The 22,399-nt window shown below is 38.0% G+C and overlaps 1 protein-coding gene across 2 annotated transcripts in view; it reads right to left on the bottom strand.

The window, feature by feature from the left end:
* The window catches only part of CCDC173 (coiled-coil domain containing 173), a 27,416-nt gene extending 5,017 nt beyond the window's left edge, over positions 1-22,399 (bottom strand). Inside the window, exons 1-8 of one of the 2 annotated variants that reach the window (XM_027558222.1) lie at positions 22,237-22,399; positions 20,355-20,581; positions 17,222-17,395; positions 16,933-17,126; positions 12,232-12,388; positions 8,473-8,612; positions 5,884-6,076; positions 5,055-5,219 (exon numbers count right to left, since the gene is read on the bottom strand). In XM_027558222.1, the coding sequence (XP_027414023.1) occupies positions 5,055-5,219; positions 5,884-6,076; positions 8,473-8,612; positions 12,232-12,388; positions 16,933-17,126; positions 17,222-17,395; positions 20,355-20,581; positions 22,237-22,285 (1,299 nt within the window). In that variant the 5' untranslated portion in view covers positions 22,286-22,399. The remainder of the gene's footprint in view (positions 1-5,054; positions 5,220-5,883; positions 6,077-8,472; positions 8,613-12,231; positions 12,389-16,932; positions 17,127-17,221; positions 17,396-20,354; positions 20,582-22,236) is intronic. The other variant, XM_027558234.1, reaches the window with a different exon arrangement.

Below are 22,399 nucleotides of genomic sequence, written 5' to 3'. Positions count from 1 at the left end.
CTGCATGGCTGCCCACAAAATCCAGACTATAATAAAAGACGAGAAACCCAGTTCCTTCAACAAATTGCAAGATAAACAAGACAAGGAGAATAAGAACAAGAAGGATGGGGATGAAGGAAGAGTTACAGGTTACAAGAAATTTGAAAGATATATCAATCAGCCTAATAGAATATATGGACCCTGTTTCATCCTCAAAAAACTAAATAATTGATGAGACAATCTGGTGGAAATTGAGAAAACACTGAATGTTAAATGTTACATTTTTTTGAATGTTTTAGATGTGATAACAATTGTGATTATGTTAATTCTGAAGAGCCTTTTCATGCAAAGATGGGCTCAATAAAGGACAGAAATGGTATGGACCTAACAGAAGCAGAAGATATTAAGAAGAGGTGGCAGGAATACACACAAGAACTGTACAAAAAAGATCTTCACAACCAAGATAATCACAATCCTGTGACCACTCACTTAGAGCCAGACATCCTGGAATGTGAAGTCAAGTGGGCCTTAGCATCATTACAGACAAAGCTAGTGGAGGTGATGGAATTCCAGTTGAGCTATTTCAAATCCTGAAAGATGATGCTGTGAAAGTGCTGCACTCAATATGCCAGCGTATTTGGAAAACTCAGCAGTGGCCACGGGACTGGGAAAGGTCAGTTTTCATTCTAATCCCAAAGAAAGGCAATGCCAAAGAATGCTCAAACTACCGCACAATTGCACCCATCTCACACGCTAGTAAAGTAATGCTCAAAATTCTCCAAGCCAGGTTTCACCAATAGGTGAACCGTGAACTTCCAGATGTTCAAGCTGGTTTTAGCAAAGGCAGAGGAACCAGAGACCAAATTGCCAACATCCGCTGGATCATCAAAAAAGCAAGAGAGTTCCAGAAAAACATCTATTTCTGCTTTATTGACTATGCCAAAGCCTTTGACTGTGTGGATCCCAATAAACTGTGGGAAATTCTTCAAGAGATGGGAATACCAGACCACCTGACCTGCTCTTGAGAAACCTATATGCAGGTCAGGAAGCAACAGTTAGAACTGGACATGGAACAACAGACTGGTTCCAAATAGGAAAAGGAGTTCGTCAAGGCTGTATATTGTCACCCTGCTTATTTAACTTCTATGCAGAGTACATCATGAGAAATGCTGGGCTGGAAGAAGTACAAGCTGGAATCAAGATTGCCGGGAGAAATCTCAATAAACTCAGATATGCAGATGACACCACCCTTATGGCAGAAAGTGAAGAGGAACTAAAGAACCTCTTGATGAAAGTGGAAGAGGAGAGTGAAAAAGTTGGCTTAAAGCTCAAGATTCAGAAAACTAAGATCATGGCATCTGGTCCCATCATTTCATGCGAAATAGATGGGGAAAGAGTGGAAACAGTGTCAGACTTTATTTTTGGGGGGGTCCAAAGTCACTGCAGATGGTGACTGCAGCCATGAAATTAAAAGACGCTTACTCCTTGGAAGGAAAGTTATGACCAACCTAGATAGCATATTCAAAAGCAGAGACATTACTTTGCCAACAAAGGTTCGTCTAGTCAAGGCTATGGTTTTTCCTGTGGTCATGTATGGATGTGAGAGTTGGACTGTGAAGGAAGCTGAGCGCCGAAGAATTGATGCTTTTGAACTGTGGTGTTGGAGAAGACTTGAGAGTCCCTTGGACTGCAAGGAGATCCAACCAGTCCATTCTGAAGATGGGCCCTGGGATTTCTTTGGAAGGAATGATGTTAAAGGTGAAACTCCAGTACTTTGGCCACCTCATGCAAAGAGTTGACTCATTGGAAAAGACTCTGATGCTGAGAGGGATTGGGGGCAGGAGGAGAAGGGGGCGACAGGATGAGATGGCTGGATGGCATCACTGACTAGATGGACATGAGTCTGAGTGAACTCTGGGAGTTGGTGATGGACAGGGAGGCCTGGCGTGCTGTGAGTCATGGGGTCGCAAAGAGTTGGATACGACTGAGCGACTGAATTGAACTGAAGGAGTCCCTGGGTTTTAGAGATAGATACTGATATATACATTGAAATATACATTGATAAAATGATATTTGGTATTTGCTTCAAAATAATATGGCAGATCCTACTTCTGATAATGGCCACATGAGGTTGGGCAAAACTCCACAGAAAAGTTGATTATTAAAGTCAGCCATTTCAGAGCATTGGTAAATGACTATGCACAGGCTACTGCTTGAGAAGTGTTTTTTCATGAAAAAGTAGATCAGAAGGTAAGAAGTACAAGTTCATAACTTTCTTGTCTGGAGGGCATTGCTATCCCTCTAGCTCAGGTGGTGAAAACATGCAGATTACTGGACAATGATGGCAGATTCTATTTGGGCCAAGTGACAAAATAGCTAGAAATTTGAGGAGGAGATTCTGGAATGAGAGAAAAGCTGTAATGGTAAATCTACACACATTCCTGACTGATAAGAATACATCCACACAGGAGAATTTTTGGACTACCAATCTCAACCTGCACACAGCTTTCATAGCAGGCACGGGAGTAAAAGCTTTACTGGCTAAAGGTGTCTGAACATAAACCTCTACCCATATTACTGGATGACTGTCAAACAAAACCAGTACAGTGAGGAAAGAACCCTAGGGATCCAGGCTTTAAAACGTGAAAGTGACCAAAGACATCAGAGGTACTGTGGTGAAGGCAGATTTCATAGTTTGCATCCAGGGAAAACAACTGCCTACTAAAAAAGCAACAACCCTCAGAACAAAACAGAATCTGCAACATATTCTATATAAAGTGTTTGATTTTCAACCAAAAATCACTGCAAAGAAATAGGAAAATGTTATATTATTTTCAGGAAAGGAAGTTCAACAGAAACAATTGTAACTTTAATAGTTTAAAAAGTTACAACTATTAATGAGACTACATATTGACTTTGGCAATTAGATTTCAAAGCAGTTATGAAAATATCCAGTAAATTAAAAGAAATATGCTCAGAACAAGTGAATTGGGAATCACAGAATTAGAAACTATTAAAAAAAAACCTGTAGAGTTGAAAGTTCAATAACTGAAATGAAAAACTCGGGGGAGCTCAGCATCAGAATCAGTGTTGAAAGTAGGTCAATAGAAAGTATCCCATCTGAAGAAAAAGAAAATTATTGACTAAAATGAACAGAATGTCAGATTCCTGGTACAATATCAGATGTCTATGCATGTGCAAACTGGGTCCCTGAAGAAAAAAAGGATAAAGAGGCAGGAAAAAATACTTGAAATAGTAAAAAAAAAAAAAAAAACAACTCACATTTCGTGATATTAAGTAGCACATCCAAGACCCACCACAAATCTCAAATAGGAAAAACTCAAAACATCACAGTCAATCTACAGGAAGCCACAATAAAAAAGCTTGTAATGAGCAAGAGAGTGAGAGAAAAATGACACATCACATACAGGGGACAAACAATATTAACAGATTCCAGTCAAATGGTGAACGCCAGAAGACACTGGAAAACAGTCAAAAGGCTGAAAAAATAATGACATCCAGTTAATTTTGTATCCAGTAATATGAAAGCAAGATAAAAGACTTCTCCATAAAAACATTTATTACTAGGCTACCTGTGCCATAAAATGTGCTAAAGGAAGTCTTGAGCCTGAATGGAAATGGCCAATAAGTATATGAAAAGATGCTCAATATCACTAATCATGAGGGAAATGCATGTGAAAACCATGAGATACCACTTCAGATCCATTATGATAAGCAACAACAAACAGAAAACGAGTGTTGAGAATTTGGAGGAGGTAGAACTCTCGAACATTGCTGGTGGCTCCGTTAAATGATGCAACTGCTGTAGAAAACTATGGTGTTTCTGAAAAACAACTAGACAGAATTACTATATGATCTAGCAATTCCGCTTGTAGGTATATAAGCAAAAGAATGGAAAACAGGAACTCAAACAGGTGTGTGTCTATATAGCAGTGTGCATAGAATCATTATTTGCAATAGCCAAAATATGGGAACCATGCAAATATCCATTGATGGATGTGTGGATAAACAAAATCTGATGTATATGTACAATGGAATATTATCAAGAAGGAATGAAACTGACACATGCTGCAATATGAATGAACCTTGAAGATACTACGATCAGTGAAATAAGACAGAGAAAAAAGGACAAATACTGTATGATTTCACTAATATGAGGTACTTAGAATAGCAAATTCACAGAGACAAAAAGTTGAACAGTGGTTACTAGGAACTGGGAGGAAGGTAGAACAAGACAGTTGCTCTTTAAAGCGCACAGAGTTTCAGAGGAGGATGATGAAAAAGTTATGGTGATGGACAGTGTTGACAACTGCACCTCAGTATAAATGTGCTTAATGCCCTTGGATTGTATGATTAAAAATAGTAAATTTTATGCATATTTCACCACATTAACGACCCAACTAAATAACTGGCAAAAGGTTTAAGTAAACACAAAGTAAGGCACACAACAACTAAAAAGAACATGAAAAGATGTTCAACATCTTTAGTTGTTAGGAAATGCAAAACGACACCATGAGATAACACTATACTAGAATTGTTAAAAGATGGCAATAACAAGTGTTAGCAAGGATGTGGAGTAACTTGTCTTGCATACATTGCTGGGAGGAATGGAAAATGGTAGAGCTATTCTGGAAAACAGTTTTCAGAAACAAATGATTACATGCCCAGTCCTGCATACATGTTCTAAAATCTCTGGGACCACCACTCACCTCAAATACGAAACCTATGAGATCCCAATCAACATATTCTCTGGATAATAGTTATAAAAGGGGAAAAAGTAAAAGAAGCATCATGGCCTGCCATGTGCATTTGTATTTTCTTTCACATTTACTAAAACGCAATTGAAACTAAAGAAAGATAAATATCTGTCGAAAGACATAAACCTAGTATGGAAACTTCAATACTGATAAAAAGAAACTTCACATTTGTAGTACATTTTATTGTGTCATAACCATAGCAACTGTCTAATCTTACTTTATAAAACTGTTCTGGGAAACAAAACTCATTAAATCTATATTACATATTTATAAGTATAAACATTTAGGAATAACTACCATTTGCTGAATATGGGCATCTTGAACTTCTCGACGTTCTTTATCAGCTTTCTGCTTTTTTTCCTTTTCATGCTCCCAGAAAATCTGGTCTGCTTTTAAGATAGCTAGCATTTGTTCTGTAGCTTCTATTTTCCTTTGTCTTTCTTCTTCCTCTTTATTCTTCATCTAGATGATAGAAGGCAAAAGGAAAAAAAAAAAACCATTTTTAGCAATCAACGGCCTTGAAGTTAGAAAGTTCCAAGGGCAAAGTCAGCCAGGCGCAATGAAAGAGCCAAAAATTGGGGTGACTCACACATGGCCAGTTTACTTTTTGTTCTAGTAATATCAAGAAACAATGAAAACATAAGTAGAATGATATTGGTTTAAAAAAATATAGGAACAGAAAAGCAAGACCATCTCAAAATAGGGAAACATTTATAGCATTATATAACTACTATAATGCTTAAAAACTATCTAAATCTTATGAAAGTCAGTCATGTAAGGGGTAAATTCTGAAGTATTAAGATACACAGAAACACAATGGGGTAATTTTTACTTGGTTTATCTTAAAACCATTCAAATGAAAGTTAATAACTTTTTTACATTTCAGACGGTTCTGAAACAGAAGAGACTATTACTTTGCATCTATAAAGATCTTATTTGTAATTATCATGTCATTTTCTGTTAGAAAGTAAACGGTCTGATTTCAAGAATATTGGAAGGTAATTTTATATATTGTTTTTCAAATCTCTTAGTTTTTTGTTAGAGAAGCAGAGGGAGTAAGTTAGGGAAAAGTACAGCAAAGGGCTCAATTTTGTTTGATTTTTACTTGTCATAGTGAATTGCTTACCACAAGAGCTCTATGTTCTGCGATTGCTTTTAATTCTGCTTTGTTTTTTTCATACTTTTCTCTTTCTCTTTTTTCCCACTCAGCCTCAGCTTCTGCAATATCTCTAGCAATAATCAAATCTTCATTGTCAAATTTCTCTTTCATTAGCTTACTCAGGAAGTTATTTATCCTTTCTCTCCGTTCCTCCATTAGCCTGTAACAAAATAACCATTTACTAGTCAAGTCTTCAAGAATGGTTTTGTTATGGAGCCAATATACTTTAAATGAAGATAAATTTAACTTTCCTTTTGCACTGGGTTAAGTCCTCTCTCTAGTTCAGGGCCAAGCAAAGTGCCTGGCACGTCATCAACAATAACTACCTGTCTGTTAAAGGAGTGGGGGCGTTTTGGTTTAGGAAATTGGGCAAAAACTTAACTTGAGTTGTGACATATTCACTGATCACTGAGTGAATTTGCAAAGCAACACTGGAGAAACGAAGAGAAAGGACACAATGCGCGCACCAAGGAAGTGACGATCTAAAGTGGGAAAAGGGCTTCCTTGCTGTCTCAGTGCTGAAGAATCCGCCTGCCAGTGCAGGAGACGCAGGTTTGATCCCAGTCCGGGAAAACCCCACGTGCCATGGAGCAGCTAAGCCCAACCACAACTACTGAAGTCCACATGCCCTAGAGCCTGTGCTCCACAGCAAGAGAAGCCACTGCGACGAGAAGCCCATGCAGTATGACTAGAGAGCAGCCTCTGCTCCCTGCAACTAGAGAAAAGCCCACACAGCACCAAAGACCCAGAACAGCCAAAAATTAATGAATAAAAAAAGTGCAGAAAAGGCAGTTATGTAAATAACTATGCAGGCAAAAGGTGATAAATGCCACAATAAACCTAGACAGTGATGTGAGCAAATGAAAAAAGGAAGCCTTCATGGAAAAAGTCACATTTCACCTAGGCTTTCAAAAACAAGTGTTTTTCTAAAGACTTTTATTGATTATCTACTATGTGCCAGGGACTATTGCAGCTATTGGGACATAGAAGTAAACAAAAACATTAAAAATCTCTGCCTTTGTGGAGCTTTCACAATAGTTGGGGTAGAGACACAGCAAACTAAATAATTAAAATAGTATTGGAGCACCAGTGAAAAAAAGAAAGCAGGTAAAGTGATAAGCAATGTGGAGTGTGGGGTTATAATTTTAAATAACACAGGGATGTCCTGAATGAGAAGGCAATAGTTGAGTAAAGATCTGAAAGAGTCAAGGGAGGTGAGCATTTCCCAAAGAGGGTACAGGAGAAATTCAGTTTAAGTGATGAAGAGGGAAAGAAAGAGAACAGGAAGAGATGAGGTTTGGGAGAGGGAGTTAGGGTCACTGGGAATTAGGATGGGTACAGGGCCTTATGGGCCATAATCAACACTCTAAGTGTGGTGTGAAGCCACCAGAGGGTTTTGCACAAGTGAAAAGCATAATCTAGACAGAAAGACGATGTACTGTATCTTCACTCATCTCATCCCAAATTGCTCACTAAGGTAAGCAATGACCTCTACATCTGACGAGTGCTGTATTTTAAAACTCTCTCCCTCTAGGCATCTAACACTGATGACTGCTCTCTCCTTACTAAATTCTCACACACACACACACACACCCCCTTTGCAGTTTCTTTGCTTTTCCTCCATTGTCTGGAAACTATTCCTTGGTCTTCATATTATCTTTGTTCTCCATTTGACCTTTAACTATGGATTTTCATAGGGACTATGTCACCTTCATTTCTTATCTACTCCCCCTAGGTGAGCTCACCTGTACCCACAGTTCCAGCTGCCACTTGTATATCAATGGCTCATAAAGCCATCTCCAGCTTTTATACAGCTCTCATACCCATCTCCTAAAGCAGAGATGTTCAGTATTTCCAGTCATCTGCCATATAGATGCAGAGACATTAGTTTGCCAATAAAGGTCTGTCTGGTCAAGGCTATGGTTTTTCCAGTGGTCACATATGGATGTGAGAGTTGGACTGTGAAGAAAGCTGAGCGCCAAAGAATTGATGCTTTTGAACTGTGGTGTTGGAGAAGACTCTTGAGAGTCCCTTGGACTGCAAGGAGAGCCAACCAGTCCATCCTAAAGATCAGTCCTGGGTGTTCATTGGAAGGACAGATGCTGAAGCTGAAACTCCAATACTTTGGCCACCTTATGCGAAGAGTTGACTCATTGGAAAAGACTGATGCTGGGAGGGATTGGGGACAGGAGGAGAAGGGGACGACAGAGGATGAATGGCTGGATGGCATCACCAACTCAATGGTCATGAGTTTGGGTGAACTCCGGGAGTTGGTGATGGACAGGGAGGCCTGGTGTGCTGTGATTCATGGGGTCGCAAAGAGTCGGACATGACTGAGTGACTGAACTGAACTGAACCACATAGATGACATCAATATTCCAAGGGAACCCCAATTTGCATGCTCCAAGCTGAAATCACCAAGTCACTAAATGCCCTGATATACATAAAATAATAAGATCTTTATTCCTAAAGACTGCACTCTCATATCACAACTTCTGATTTAAAATAATTTCAGATAGTACTTTATTAAGCACAAAAATTATTTTAGACACTGACCTGTGTGTTTCAGCTTCTTTCTCTTTCCCCATTTGTGTAAGACGCTTTTTTGCTTTGATAAATTTTCTAATCTTTTCATCTTCTTCCTCTTGCTGCTGCTGTTCTACAGCTTTGATGATATGTTTATCATTCAAATGTTCCTGGGTGTAGGGGGGAAATTGTGTTATCACAAAGCAAAGTCTCAACATATAGATATCTAATAGGAATCTGTCAAATGGTCAGCTTCTAATATAATTATTTCTCTCGGAAATTTATCTCAAGGAGATAATCATAGCTGGGCATTAAATTTCATGTACCATGTAATTCATCTCAGAGTTATTTATAATATTGAAAAACTGAAAACAACTTCTAAATATTCAATGATGGAGAAACAGTTAAATTATGCTCTCAAGGACATTGAAAGATATAAATAACAATCAGTAAGTAGGAGGAAAAAGCAGAATATAAAGCATTACCATAGTGTATTTTAGTTTTTCATGCACATATAAGTTTATATTGAATATATACCTGGAAGAAATGCATCAAATGTTAACAGTAGTTGGCTCTAGGGTATGAGATTATAGATGACTTTTACATCTTCTTAATTTTCTGTATTTCTTTTCAAATATCTCTTTTTTACAACTATGTAATTTAAAACAATACTATTAATATAATTAAAAATACAGTAAATATATTGTAATCTCATTCAATGTTTGAATAGTTAATATAGTCATATGCTATACAAATTTAAAATATTTTAAAAACACATAGTGTAAAATTTTTCCTACCACACTACTATCTTCCTATGCCTAATTCCACCCACCAGGCTCAATTACTCTGAAACTAATTTCTTGTCTAGGCTTTCTTTTTACACATACACAAAAAATTATACAGATGTATATTCTAATAAAAAATTTTAAACTAGGTCATTTTTTAAACAAAAATTTTAAATCTGTTCATATCAGAATATATTCTACTACCTGACCTCAGTTAGCCATCACAATAATAGGTGCCTTTAAACACAACAGCCAGGATATACAGATAGATGAGTGCTTCTGTTACCAAAAGTAGAAGTGAATTCAAGGTAAAAGTTACTAGGTGCAATTATTTATTATTACAACATATTTATAACTCAAGGTTACTATGTACCTACTATGCTTAAGTACTCTTCTATTTTATGGGATATTACTTTTAAAAGCCTGTAGTCTGGTTAGGAGATAGATTAGTTGACATGAAAAGGTAGTGAAAATATCAAACTCTTAAAAGTGATTTTTTCGAATTATTTCTTAAAAGCTTTATTTTACTGTTTTTTCTAAGTTATTGTAATGTTCATAAGGATTTTTATAATAAGCAAAGAGTAGAATTAACACAAAGTTAATTCTGATTTTTTAAAAGTTGGAAGCCTCAGCTCAAGGTCACATAGCTAGTAAGTAGCCAAGTTAGCATTCAAAACAGGTCTGTCCTATTCCAAAGTGACTTGGAGAGACAGAAATATTATATTCATGAACCAAGAATAAGACTTCATGCAAAAGGAATAATGATATTACTAGTATTCTATAATACTTAGAAATTAAAACTTTCATCACTAAAATTAAAAATTCAGTAGAAGATTTAGAAGACAAAGTTGAGGATAACTCTCAAAGTAAAAAAAAAACAAAACAAAAATGGCAGGAATAATTAACTGCCTACCAAAGAGTCTTTCTTCCCTTCTGCATAAGTAGCAGAACTCAGATTTTGTTCAGAGTGGCAATATTCTCAGCTAGAAGACTATATTTCCAAGCTTTCTTTTCAGCGAGGTGTCACTAAATTACAACCAATGAGATTTAATGGAAATGGTTAAGTGGGAGTTCTGAAAAAGTTCCTTAAAAGGAGAAAAGATAGACCACTCTTTTCTGTCCTTCATCCTTTCTTCTTCTTGCTGCCTGGAGTCTGGTCAGGAGGGTGGGAGCTCCAGCAGCTATTCAAGGCCATGAGGCAATCCTGAGAACAGAAGCCACCTCTGTTCTGAGTACAGGAAGACAAAAAAAGAAAAGCTGTCTCATTCCTTGTTGATTCTGGAGGAATCATATCAGCCTTGGAATGATTAGCTCTGCTCTTCAAATAAAGGTTTAATTTTTAAGGTACTGTTGCAATTTATTTTGTAAGTTTTTACATTTTTCGAGTTTTCTGTTATATGCTTGTACCCTAACTAATAATATGAGAAACCATTTTTTTAAAAATTAGAGCATCACTTCAGAAAGTCCAGAGGGGTTCTAGAACAGAGAAAACAAAATAGAAAGGGACAAAATTATAGAAGAAATAAAAACTTGACACATTTATGGGTTAAAGCATCAACTGAGTGCTTAGCAAAATGAAAAAGACCTACACAAGGTATGTCCCTGTGAAATCTTAGACTCTGAGAGCTTCCAGAGAAACAGAGAGAAGGAAAGAAAAAGCCAAACACAGGAGCTTACACACATAAGATGAAGACCATAAATGGAATAAAACTTCTCAATAGCAACACTGAAAGCTAGGTGATTAAGAAACTGTAAATACACAACTCTGAATTCTGAACCCGGAATCCTACATCCAAACTATAAAGCAAGCATTACCTTAGAGGATAAGCTTTCCAGGTGAGAAGTCAAAAATCTCACCTCTGTAGCCTTTCTTCAGAAGCTACTCAAGGATGTATTTCAGCAAGATGAAGGAATAAACCAAGAAAGAGGAAGGCTTAAGATTGAGGAAATAGGAGCTGTGTGACCCAGGAAACGGCACAGGGAAGGCCCAGAAGGCAGCTGAGCAGCAGGCCCAGAGAGCGAACAGTCCAGAAGGCAGAGGACGGGGACTCTGGACGTGGGAGCACCAAAAAACCAATAACATAGATAATTTAATATTACTTAGCTGAACACTTGAAAACTAGTATCATCCATTTGACAGAACATGGAACATATGGAAAAAATTGAGGTATACAACTTTAAAGCAAATGAAAACAATGACAATTATTTTAATCACAAACATATTTACGGAAGCAAAAAATACAGTCATAGTATATTAACTCTTTGATGAACAATATTCATTTAATCATAATAATGATTAAACTAAAATTATACCCTGATTATTTAGGGAGGAGAATGAGAAGAGGGTAGTATTGGAAAACAGCTAAATCCTCTTTGGGGCAGAGAGACAGAAAACATTTAAAACTGATAAATCAAGATACATATCTTGAAAGCTTCATATATTTTTAAAAATATGTAGATTATTTAGAATATAATTTTCCAAGAAGCAGAAGAAGTGGAGCAAGGACTGCTACTCTAAGCGTTTTGTGATGCTTGATATTTTAAATCTGGATGTATGTAACTTCGTGAAAGTCAGACACAACAACAATGAATATGTTACTTAAGAATAAAAAAATAACTTTATAAAGAAAAGGATGTTAAAAATTACAAAATAAATTATAAAAACCATAAAACAATTATTACCATTTATTGAGCACAAATTAATAGTGCAGCAGATACTGAATATATATCACCCCGTTCGTTGCTTGTAACAGCTCTCATTTTAAGGATAAGAAAATTCATTTGACAAAAAGTCTCATTCTCTTAATTCTTGTTCATGAGTAAAAGCACATACATGTGAAACAACAGCAAATATAGTTCCCCTCAAAGTATACCTAGAAATCCAACTTAAAAATAGTAAACTTGTTTTCTACTCCACTATTGTTTATAAAAAATATACTGAAAATTAGGCATTGGACTTTGTACATTTCTTGAAGAGATACATTTCTGAGTATTATCTACTTACAAAAAATAGTCTCCTGCTTTCATTGATCTCTTCTTTTTTCTTTCCTTGTTTTTTTTTCATTTCTATTTCATATAATGAGTTCTGTCGCTTTATTTCCTCAGCATCCTTTTCTTCCTCTTTTCTCCTTCTTTCTTCTTCCTCTTCATGTTCTTTTATTCTGAAGAAAAAAAAAAAAACAAAGAGTGAAGCAGAAAAATAGAATATAAAGAAATAGAAATGAATTAGATTCTTACTGGGATGATTTGAAGCTGTAAAGGAAAACTTCAGGATTTCTTTGGGGACAAGAACAGATAGGTAAAGAGCAGTGATAAAAACCAAATCCAAACTTGGTTATCCCAGGATTGCCAATTATTTTTCTTTCTTCAAATATGTTTCATTACTCACCAAAATTAAGTCTTTCACCAGATTCAAATGTTTCTTTCCTTTAGAAAGAACCGGTTAACTGAACAATAGACAGTATGCTGAAATGGTGACACTGTTTTACAGAAGAGTCCCTAATCCCGTCTGCTTTTCGATTTCAGCACTACAAGACACTATCTAAGCTATGGACCTGGCCCCTCAGAAAATGGGGTTTGACAGAAGAAAGGCGACGATTTCCTTACCCTGCTGGCCATTTTGCTTGTTATCTTCCCCCTGGCTAACACCAACTATTGATGCCTCTGACTGGTGAGTCATCCAGCGCAGGTTCTCTCACAGGGCTTGCGTGTGAGTTCCTCAGAGACGCCTGAGCAGCCTCCTCACTGCAGAGCTCCGATCTGGATTTAGCACCAGCTCTGTTCAACCCACACCCTCAGGCCCACTACCATCACCACCAGGAGCATGCACCATCAGTGGCTTATCACAGGTTCTGCCCACGTTTGGTAGTTGATCCTCAGCATACTGGCAAGACCACTCCAGCCTGAGCTGCCTGTGTCTATGCATCCACGCATCCCGCCCAGCCAGTCAACATATGTTCCTGCCCTCACGAAGCTTACATTTGGGACTTCCCTGATGTAATCAACCTCATCTTACTTTTTAAGTGTCTTTACAATAATTTTTTTAAAGGTGTCGATCAAAAATCTCTTTGGGGAGATTTTGGCATCACAGAGTCCCTTATTTGCCCTGTCCTCACTTACTCCTTGGAAGGAAAGTTATGACCAACCTAGAGAGCATATTCAAAAGCAGAGACATTACTTTGCCAACAAAGGTCCATCTAGTCAAGGCTATGGTTTTTCCAGTGGTCATGTATGGATGTGAGAGTTGGACTGTGAAGAAAGCTGAGCACCGAAGAATTGATGCTTTTGAAGTGTGGTGTTGGAGAAGACTCTTGAGAGTCCCTTGGACTGCAAGGAGATCCAACCAGTCCATTCCAAAGGAGATCAGACCTGGGTGTTCTTTGGAAGGAATGATGCTGAAGCTGAAACTCCAGTTCTTTGGCCACCTCATGCAAAGAGTTGACTCATTGGAAAAGACTCTGATGCTGGGAGGGATTGGGGGCAGGAGGAGAAGGGGACGACAGAGGATGAGATGGCTGGATGGCATCACTGACTCGATGGACATGAGTTTGAGTGAACTCCGGGAGATGGTGATGGACAGGGAGGCCTGGCGTGCTGTGAGTCATGGGGTCGCAAAGAGTTGGACATGACTGAGCGAATGAACTGAACTGAACATCATGCCCACTGTGAGTCACAGGCAGATTCTCATACTGATCAAAGACAAACAATAAAATAGGCCATATTTTCCAAATACTGATGACAAAAATCTGCAATATGTCTAATAAATTAATATCTAATATATATAAATACACTCATCATCACTTTTTAATCAATTAATCAATGATTAACATATACTTCCACATTCCAGGTAGCTCAGTGGCAAAGAATCTGCCTGCTAATGCAGGAGACATAAGAGGTGTGGGTTCAATCCCTGTGTCAGGAAGATCCCCTGGAGGAGGAAATGGCAACCCACTCCAGTATTCTTGCCTGGAAAATCCCATGGACAGAGATTGTCCTGAACATAAATATTAGTAACTACAATAAAACATTCTGAGGTGACAGCTATAAAACTCTTAATAATGGATACTTAAAATTTTTTTATTCATTTATTTTTGGCTGTGTTGGGTCTTCGCTGTTGCGTGGGCTTTTCTCTAGTTGCAGGGAGTAGGGGCTACGCTCTAGCTGCAGTGTGTGGGCTTCTCATTGAGGTGGCTTCGCTTGTTGCAGAGCACATTCTCTAGGGCACTCAGTCTTCAGTAGCTGCAGTGCAAGGGCTCACTATTGGCTCCTGAGCTCTACAGCACAGGCTCAATAGTTGTTGCACACGGGCTTACTATCTCTGCCGCACGTGGGATCTTCCTGGATCAGGGACCAAACCTGTGTCTCCTGCACTGGCAGGTGGATTCTTTACCACTAAGGCACCAGGGAAGCCTAATAATGGCTATTTTTGAAGAGCGAAATGAAAGTTAAAGACATTGAATAGAGTGGAAATAAAGAAGAAATTCTAAATTTTACTCCAAATTTTGTTATATTGCTTGAATTGGAAACAACAGGCATATTATTCATTTATGCTGCTGTCGATTCAGTCGTGTCCAACTCTGTGTGACCACATGAAAGGGAAAAGTGAAAGTGAAGTCACTCAGTCGTGTCTGACTCTTCGAGACCCCATGGACTGCAGTCTACCAGGCTCCTCCATCCATGGGATTTTCCAGCCAAGAGTACTGGAGTGGGGTGCCATTGCCTTCTCTGATTATTCGTTTATAGTTTGTGAAATTTAAAAGAAAATTTTGAAGAGCAGATGAATATACACTCATATGTTAATAGTGCTTAATCTGGATCACAGCATTTCTGGTGATTTTTAATTTATAGCCTATTTTATTTAATTATATTTAAAAATAATGATGAATGAATTAATGATGTAATACTTAAGTATAAAAATATTTTTTCTTTAAAAATGGTAAAAATGTCCACAAACAGTATTATTTTTTTGTATACATTAATACAATGTATATATTGATACATTTAAACTATAGTATGAAGAAAATGATCTCACACAAGGTGGCTGATGGACAAGGAAGAGGCTTTTCACTAAATCCCCTTTGTGCCTCTTCCTATGTGCATGCATCAGTTATTTAGAAAAGTAAGTAAAATAACACCCAAATATTCTCCTCTCCATATGTACAATAATAGCTACTTTAAAAAAAATCAGCTTTGATTTCCATTTACCAACATGGCAAGATTTCATGACATACTAGGGACTTCCCAGGTGGTGCTAGTGGTAAAGAACTGCCTGCCAATGCAAGAGACACAAGAGACACGGGTTTGATCCCTGGGTCGGAAAGATCCCCCAGAGTAGGAAATGGCAACCCACTCCAGTATACTTGCCTGAAAAATTCCACAGACGGAGGAGACTGGTGGGCTACAGTCCATTGGGCCACAAAGAGTCAAACAAGACTGAGCACAGAGACTACTGGTAAGTGAAAAAAACATTTCATAAAACAATACTGTAGGTCTAGTTTTATTTTATAAAATGTGAGTATACATGCTCAGAAAAAAAGTCTGTATCAGTGGATCAATGATTACCAAGGGCCAAGGGTGGGGGACAGAACTTAATGCAAAGGAGCATGAGGGAATTTTGGGGGGCAGTCAAGTGTTCTACATCTTGATTTGGAGGTGATTATACAGCACTATGCTTTGCGGGGGCATAGGGCATGACTTACGGGATCTTAGTTCCCCAACCAGGGATTGAACCCTAGTACCTCGGCAGTGAAAGTACAGAGTCCTAATTAATGGACCACCAGGGAATTCCCAGCAATATGCTTTTAAAAAGTGGATTTTATTAAATACAAATTATACTTCAGTGAATGAGACCCTCTCTACCACTAACATCAAAAAAATCTATATGGCTACATACCAAGACAATAACAAATTATTGTGTTAGATTAGATTATTGTTCAAAAAGATGGACTCCCTCACTCCTCACTTGCATGTAGGTCTATGGCTCTGTCCCACTGAAGTCAGCATGGTGATGTGACTTGAGACTCATGGTAGGCCAAGTGTATTTCCTTACCCTTTGACTTTCTTTGGGTTTAGCCATGTGCTTGCAAGCTTGGGTTCATTCTTTTGCATCTGTCAATACCGTAAAAACAATTTTCCCCTGGTGCTTGCTGTCCCTTCATCCTGGACCTCAAAATGAGATCCACATGGAATAGGATCAGAGCCTTTACTGCAGTAACAAGCATACCCAGCTGTCCTACAGTTTGAAGAGAAGCTGCCCAGCCAAGCCCAAACAACCCACACACACATGAGAAATAAATGTTTACTGTTGAATGCCACCAGATTTTGTGGCATTATTATAACAATTGTAACTAATATATTATTTTTAGATAAGGAAGTAATCCACCTGCAATGCAGGAGACCAAAGTTCGATCCCTGGGCTGGGATGATCCCTTGGAGAAGGAAATGGCAACCCACTCCAGTATTCTTGCCTGAAAAACCCCATGGACAGAGGAGCGTGGTAGGCTAAAGTAAATGGGGTTGCAGAGTCAGACATGACTTAGCGACTAAGCCACCAAAGGAGTAATAGTGATTCTTAACCTCTTTCTTTGTATTTTTTTCTATTTATTAAGTATATCAGCATACGTTACTTTTATAATCAGAAAAAAAAGCTATATCCATTACAAGAAAAGAAGAAGGTACAAAAAAAAGGTAATTTATATATACATACTGTTTTAAATGATCTTTAGCAAGAGCCACTCTTTCTCTGCGTTGTTTTTCTGCTTTTTCTCGTTCTTCTTTAAAAGCTTTTTCAACATTGAGTTTCACTTGTTCCTCCCATTTTTTATCTGATTTTATTTTACTCTTTTGGAATTCAATCTGTGCATCCCGTTCTTTCATAACTCTACTAAGAAGTAGTCCTGACTACAAAAAAAAATTGCAATATTTTAAGAAAATGAAGTCTAGTTATATACAGTGGTGTTAAATATATATAAAATGTAAGAAAACCCAAGTAGTACATGAAAGTTTTTCACTCGTTCTGTCTGGTAAAATTGGTATTGCTTTGCAAGTTCAATGGCCTTTTTCCTTTCTCCTTGTTTGTATATTGCTTCTTCTATATCAAGAATTTGTCTTTCTGCTTCTATTTCTTCATCACGCTTCTTTTTGGCTTCAAGTTTCTGTTCTTTCATCCCCTACAAAAAGATAAAAGCAGTAGTCTGTTTTCATTTTGTAATTTAACCTTACAAAATTTAACATTATAATTAGAGCTTTCCCTGAGTATTTGCACATACCATTAATAAATAAGAGGTTATACTTATGAGCTAATCTTTAATTGAATTTTTTAGGTAATACATTTACATGGTTCAAAACCCAAAATATTACAAAAGTATATAATGGAACTCTCCCTCCAATCCTCATTTGTACCTGGAATCTCTAAGATAAACACTTACCTTAGTTTCTCACACTTACTTCCATAATTCCATTCTATATAAATAATATTGCTACTTTTGTCCCTTTATTTATTTATTTATTTCTGGCTGTGCTTGGTCTTTGTTGCTGCGAGGGCTCTTTGCGGTGAGCTAGGACTCCTCTCTCGTGGTGTGCGAGCTTCTCATTGCGGTGGCTTCCCTTGCTGGGGACCACAGGCTCTAGGGCGTGCGGGCTTCCGTAGTTGTGGCTCCCGGGCTCTAGAGCACAGGCTCAATAATAGTCGTGGAGCACAGACTCGATTGCTCCACAGTACGAGGGATCCTCCTGGATCAGGGATGGAACCGTGTCTCCTGCATTGGCAGGCGGATTCTTTACCACTGAGCCACCAGGGAAGCCCTTTAAAAAATCAACAACAGCATATTTCACATGTTCTTCTACACCCCTGAGGAGGTAGTCAATGTCTCATATCCATGAAGTCATTTTCTCCTTTATGGGTCATACTTTCTACATCTTAAGAAAATCTCACCTACCCTGAAACCTTGAAGCTATCCTATGATTTATTTTTAAATGTTCCATTTTCCACATTTAGGTCTTAAATCCAGCTGAAATTCATTTTTGTATATTCTGTGCCATAGGGATATAATTTCATTTTTTCCATATGCCAATTATTTCAGTATCTGTTATGGAATTTCCATCTTTTTCCATTTAATTTGCAATGACATTTCTAGCACATGGCAGGCTCCCATGTATAACACAGGATTGCTTCTAGGCTCTCTCTACTGATGAATCATTTTGCCAATCCCTGTGCCTATACTGCAGTTTTTATTATTATGTTTCTATTACACTCACTACATTTTTTTTCTTCTTTAACACCCATGAAAGTGTAAAGTATTAGGTGTAGTGTGGTACTTCTGGGAAAAAAAAAAACAGGGAGTATATTTCACACCCCCATCTATTTATGGACCAAGGGCTTTTCTAAAATCAAATTTTTTACAGTATATGTTATATACGCTCTTTTAACATACAGTTTTACAAATGCATAGTCATTTATAGAACAGTTCCATCCTCCCCTAAAATTCCCTCATGTCCTGTTAGAGTCAACTATTCCCCCCACCTGTACCCCCTGGGAATCACTGATCTGTTTTCTTTCCTTGTAAGTTTTGCCTTTTTCAGAATGTCACATATTATATTACATATATGATATCAGTCATGATGTAACTCTTCCCTCTTTTAGAAAAAAGAGAATTCATAAATTATGAACACTGTTCCTAAAGCAAGAAAAGACAAGCTTTCTGTGTCCCCTCCCAAAGACAGATAATGTACCTTGCAATATAGTGAGGAAATATGCAAAGTTGGGGGGGGTAGGGAAAAGTGAGAACTCTCTAAGCAGATATTATGCTTGCACAGAGTTTTAAAAATTCTACTAGAAAACAGGAAAAATTCCTGCCTCTCAGTTCCTCAATGATCCAGGCAAGTGTTGTAAGGGGATGAGAATATCTTTTCCCAGCATTTCTCCCCAGGTGAAATAATAAAAGGAGTCAGAGGATACCTCCCCACTTTGAAGTAGATTCCCACTCATGTACATGGCACTAAAACGCAGGTTACTGTACCTCTTAGGTAGAGAATCTTACAGATGCACAGAGAACGGCACAGCAAAGAGATATATCATTTTAGAAAAAGATGGAATGGCAGACAAATCAACGGCAGATGAAGCTGCCTGGATACCTCAAGAAGTTCCTTGGCTCCTCAGTTTCAAGACCTGTGTTTCTGCACAATCCTCCATCGTAACAATAACCAGCATTACCCTGATATCCAAACCAGACAAAGACATTTCAAGAAAACCAATATCATTTCAAGAAGTTCAATCAGTTCAATATCCCTCATCAGTTCAATATCCCTCATCAATACATATGCAAAAATTAACATTTTAACAAACTGAAACCATCAAAAAGATAACATATAACCAGCAGACATTTATCCCAGGAATGCAATCTTGCTTCAATGTTTGAATACTGATCAATTCACCATATAACAAAATTAAGAATTACAACTTCATGATTACATCAACAGAGACAAGCAAAAAAAAAAAAAAAGCACTTTAAAAATCAAACATCCATTCCTGTACAATAAGGCAAAAAGAAAGAGAAAGAAAGAACTAAAAGACACACCCAGATTGGAAAAGAAGTAAAATTCATAAAACTGTCTTTACTTTCTGTTGCAGGTCAAATGTCAATATCTGCTTGATGTTCATCCATCAACAACTGAGCATAATAACAAACTGTGTTATATCCATACAATGGAATACTGCTCAGCAATAAAATGAATTAATAATTGATACAAAACATGAAAGAATTTCCAAATAATAGTGTGAGTTAAATTTATAATAGACAGCAGATCAGTGGTTGCCTGGAGACACTGGAGGAAGCATGGGGAGGAATGAGAGGAAGTAAAATGGGGTACAATAAAACTTTCTGGGGGGCAATTATATGTTCATTATCTTGATTATAATAATGGTTTCAGGAGTAAATAAGCACATCCAATCTTAAATTGTACACTTTAAATATATCCAGTTTACTGTATGCCACTTATACCTAAATAAAGCTGTTGAAAATGTGTTTCAATGCACTGTAATGCTATTTTGCATCTTTAAAATATTTATAAAAGAGTACTAAGAAGAGTAAGTCTTCAGTGCATGTGTACTCCGAGATGGTTAATACTTACTGCATATGTATTAGTCCAGTGTTTTACCACTTCTTGGGATCGTAAATGCATTTCTTTCTTTGCTTTTCTTTCTGCACGAAGGCATGCTGCTTCTCTTGTCAAACTGTCTAGGCTATCTCGAATCCTTTCCCACTCATTGTGTGGAATTATGGTGACCTGCCGGAGATCTACTTTGGTAGGCAGAAGAGGTGGATAGAGAACTGGATCTTCTTCACAGTTCTTCATTTCTAATAAATTTTTAAAAATGAGTTAAAAGCTTTCAAGAAGAGTTTAAGTGATTTTTCATAGACATTTCTATATTGGCATACTATCTGGAAGTTGTTTCAAAGAATAATTTTATTCTTGTTATCTTAAGAACAGCTGGGATTAAGTGGAAAATATACAAGATTTTAAAATCAGAAGACATAAATTTGAGTCCTTGCTCAGTCAATTCCTTACTATGTAAACTTGGGCAAGTTATTTAACTTCTTGGAATCTCAGTATCAACATCTTCCAAATGAAGATATAATTTAGCAGTGAGGCTCAGATGCAAACTTCTGGACCAACTGCCAGAGTTAAATCTATCAGGTAAATATTTTAGCACGGCACTTTTTTTTTTCCTTTTTGCTCCCTGAGGTTTGTGGGATCTTAGTTCCTCCACCAGGGATTGCAAACAGTCCAGGCAGTGAAAGCATCCAGTCCTAACCACTGCAGCACCAGGGAACTCCCAGTGCAGTACTTTATATACAAGAAAGTGAATATGTGAGAACAATTGTGTTTTTTCAATACGTGCCCCTTGAGTACTGTCTCCTACATGTCATGATCCTCTGCTGGTACTTCTTAAGTTTTCCACAGCATATATATGCACTAGTGCCCACTGGGTGGGAGAATGGCTGGCTCTCACTTGGCACAAGGGATTTGATTGCTACTGAAGCAATGACACGGAGAAGGCGATGGCACCGCACTCCAGTACTCTTGCCTGGAAAACCCCATGGACGGAGGAGCCCGGTAGGCTGCAGTCCATGGGGTCGCTCAGAGTCGGACAGGACTGAGCGACTTCACTTTCACTTTTCACCTTCATGCATTGGAGAAGGAAATGGTAACCCACTCCAGTGTTCTTGCCTGGAGAATCCCAGGGACAGGGGAGCCTGGTGGGCTGCCGTCTATGGGGTCGCAGAGTCGGACATGACTGAAGCAACTTAGCAGCAGCAGCAGCAGCAGCAATGACATGAAGATAGTCTAAGTTCCCAAGGTTCTAATGTTACCATGAGAACATTAATTGGGAATTTACAGACTTAAGAAACCAAAATCATTCAAAGTAATAAAGAGTTCTTTAAATGTTCTAGCTACTTCTATTACAAAATCAAATTTTTATAAAAGGTCATGTGAGTTAATCCACCTTAAACAGCATTATTTTTACACTGATACATCAAAGTATATGCCGTAGGGTGAGACATTACCTTCATTCTAGATTTGAATAAAATGAGACTTTCCTTAAGACACTTTCCTAAGAGCACTCAGTAGGTTCACAACATTCTAATGAGATCACTTATATTTCCAAAATACATTCCAAGTCATTCAACGAATAACAAAGCTTAAGTGCGAGAGAATTCAGCAAACACCAGACTTTTGGAGCTGCAACGGCGCAGCTTGAGGTCCAGACCAGCTAGACCAGTCAACTGTTAAGTTTCTGACTTCTTTTCTCTACCCTTATTTCTGTAAACTTCCCACCTACCCACCCATCCATGGTCAAAACTGTCTAATTTACACGGAGCCCAAAGATGCCCACAGTGCTGTTTTTATTTGGTGCAGCCCGTTTCAGAAGGTAATGTACCCTCGCCTCTCCCCCCGTGCTTGGGAACCAGAAACAGTCCCTGTGCCGGGATGGGCCAGTTTAGCTCACCCGCGCTTTCCTTCGCCTGTCCACTGCGCCTTCCGAATCGCACCAGCATCTCTAGGGTGCCCGCGGCGTTCTCAGGCTTGGAAAGGCGATTTGAAGCGAAAGCTCCACGGCCTCCAGGCGGCAGAGTTTTCGCCAAACCACGCAGTTGCTTAGCAACGCCACA

This window comes from Bos indicus x Bos taurus, chromosome 2 (genome assembly GCF_003369695.1).
Source record: "Bos indicus x Bos taurus breed Angus x Brahman F1 hybrid chromosome 2, Bos_hybrid_MaternalHap_v2.0, whole genome shotgun sequence".
NCBI classification, from domain to species: Eukaryota; Metazoa; Chordata; class Mammalia; order Artiodactyla; family Bovidae; genus Bos; species Bos indicus x Bos taurus.
Note: the sequence above shows the minus strand (reverse complement) of the source record. Positions and strands in the feature narration are given on the sequence as shown.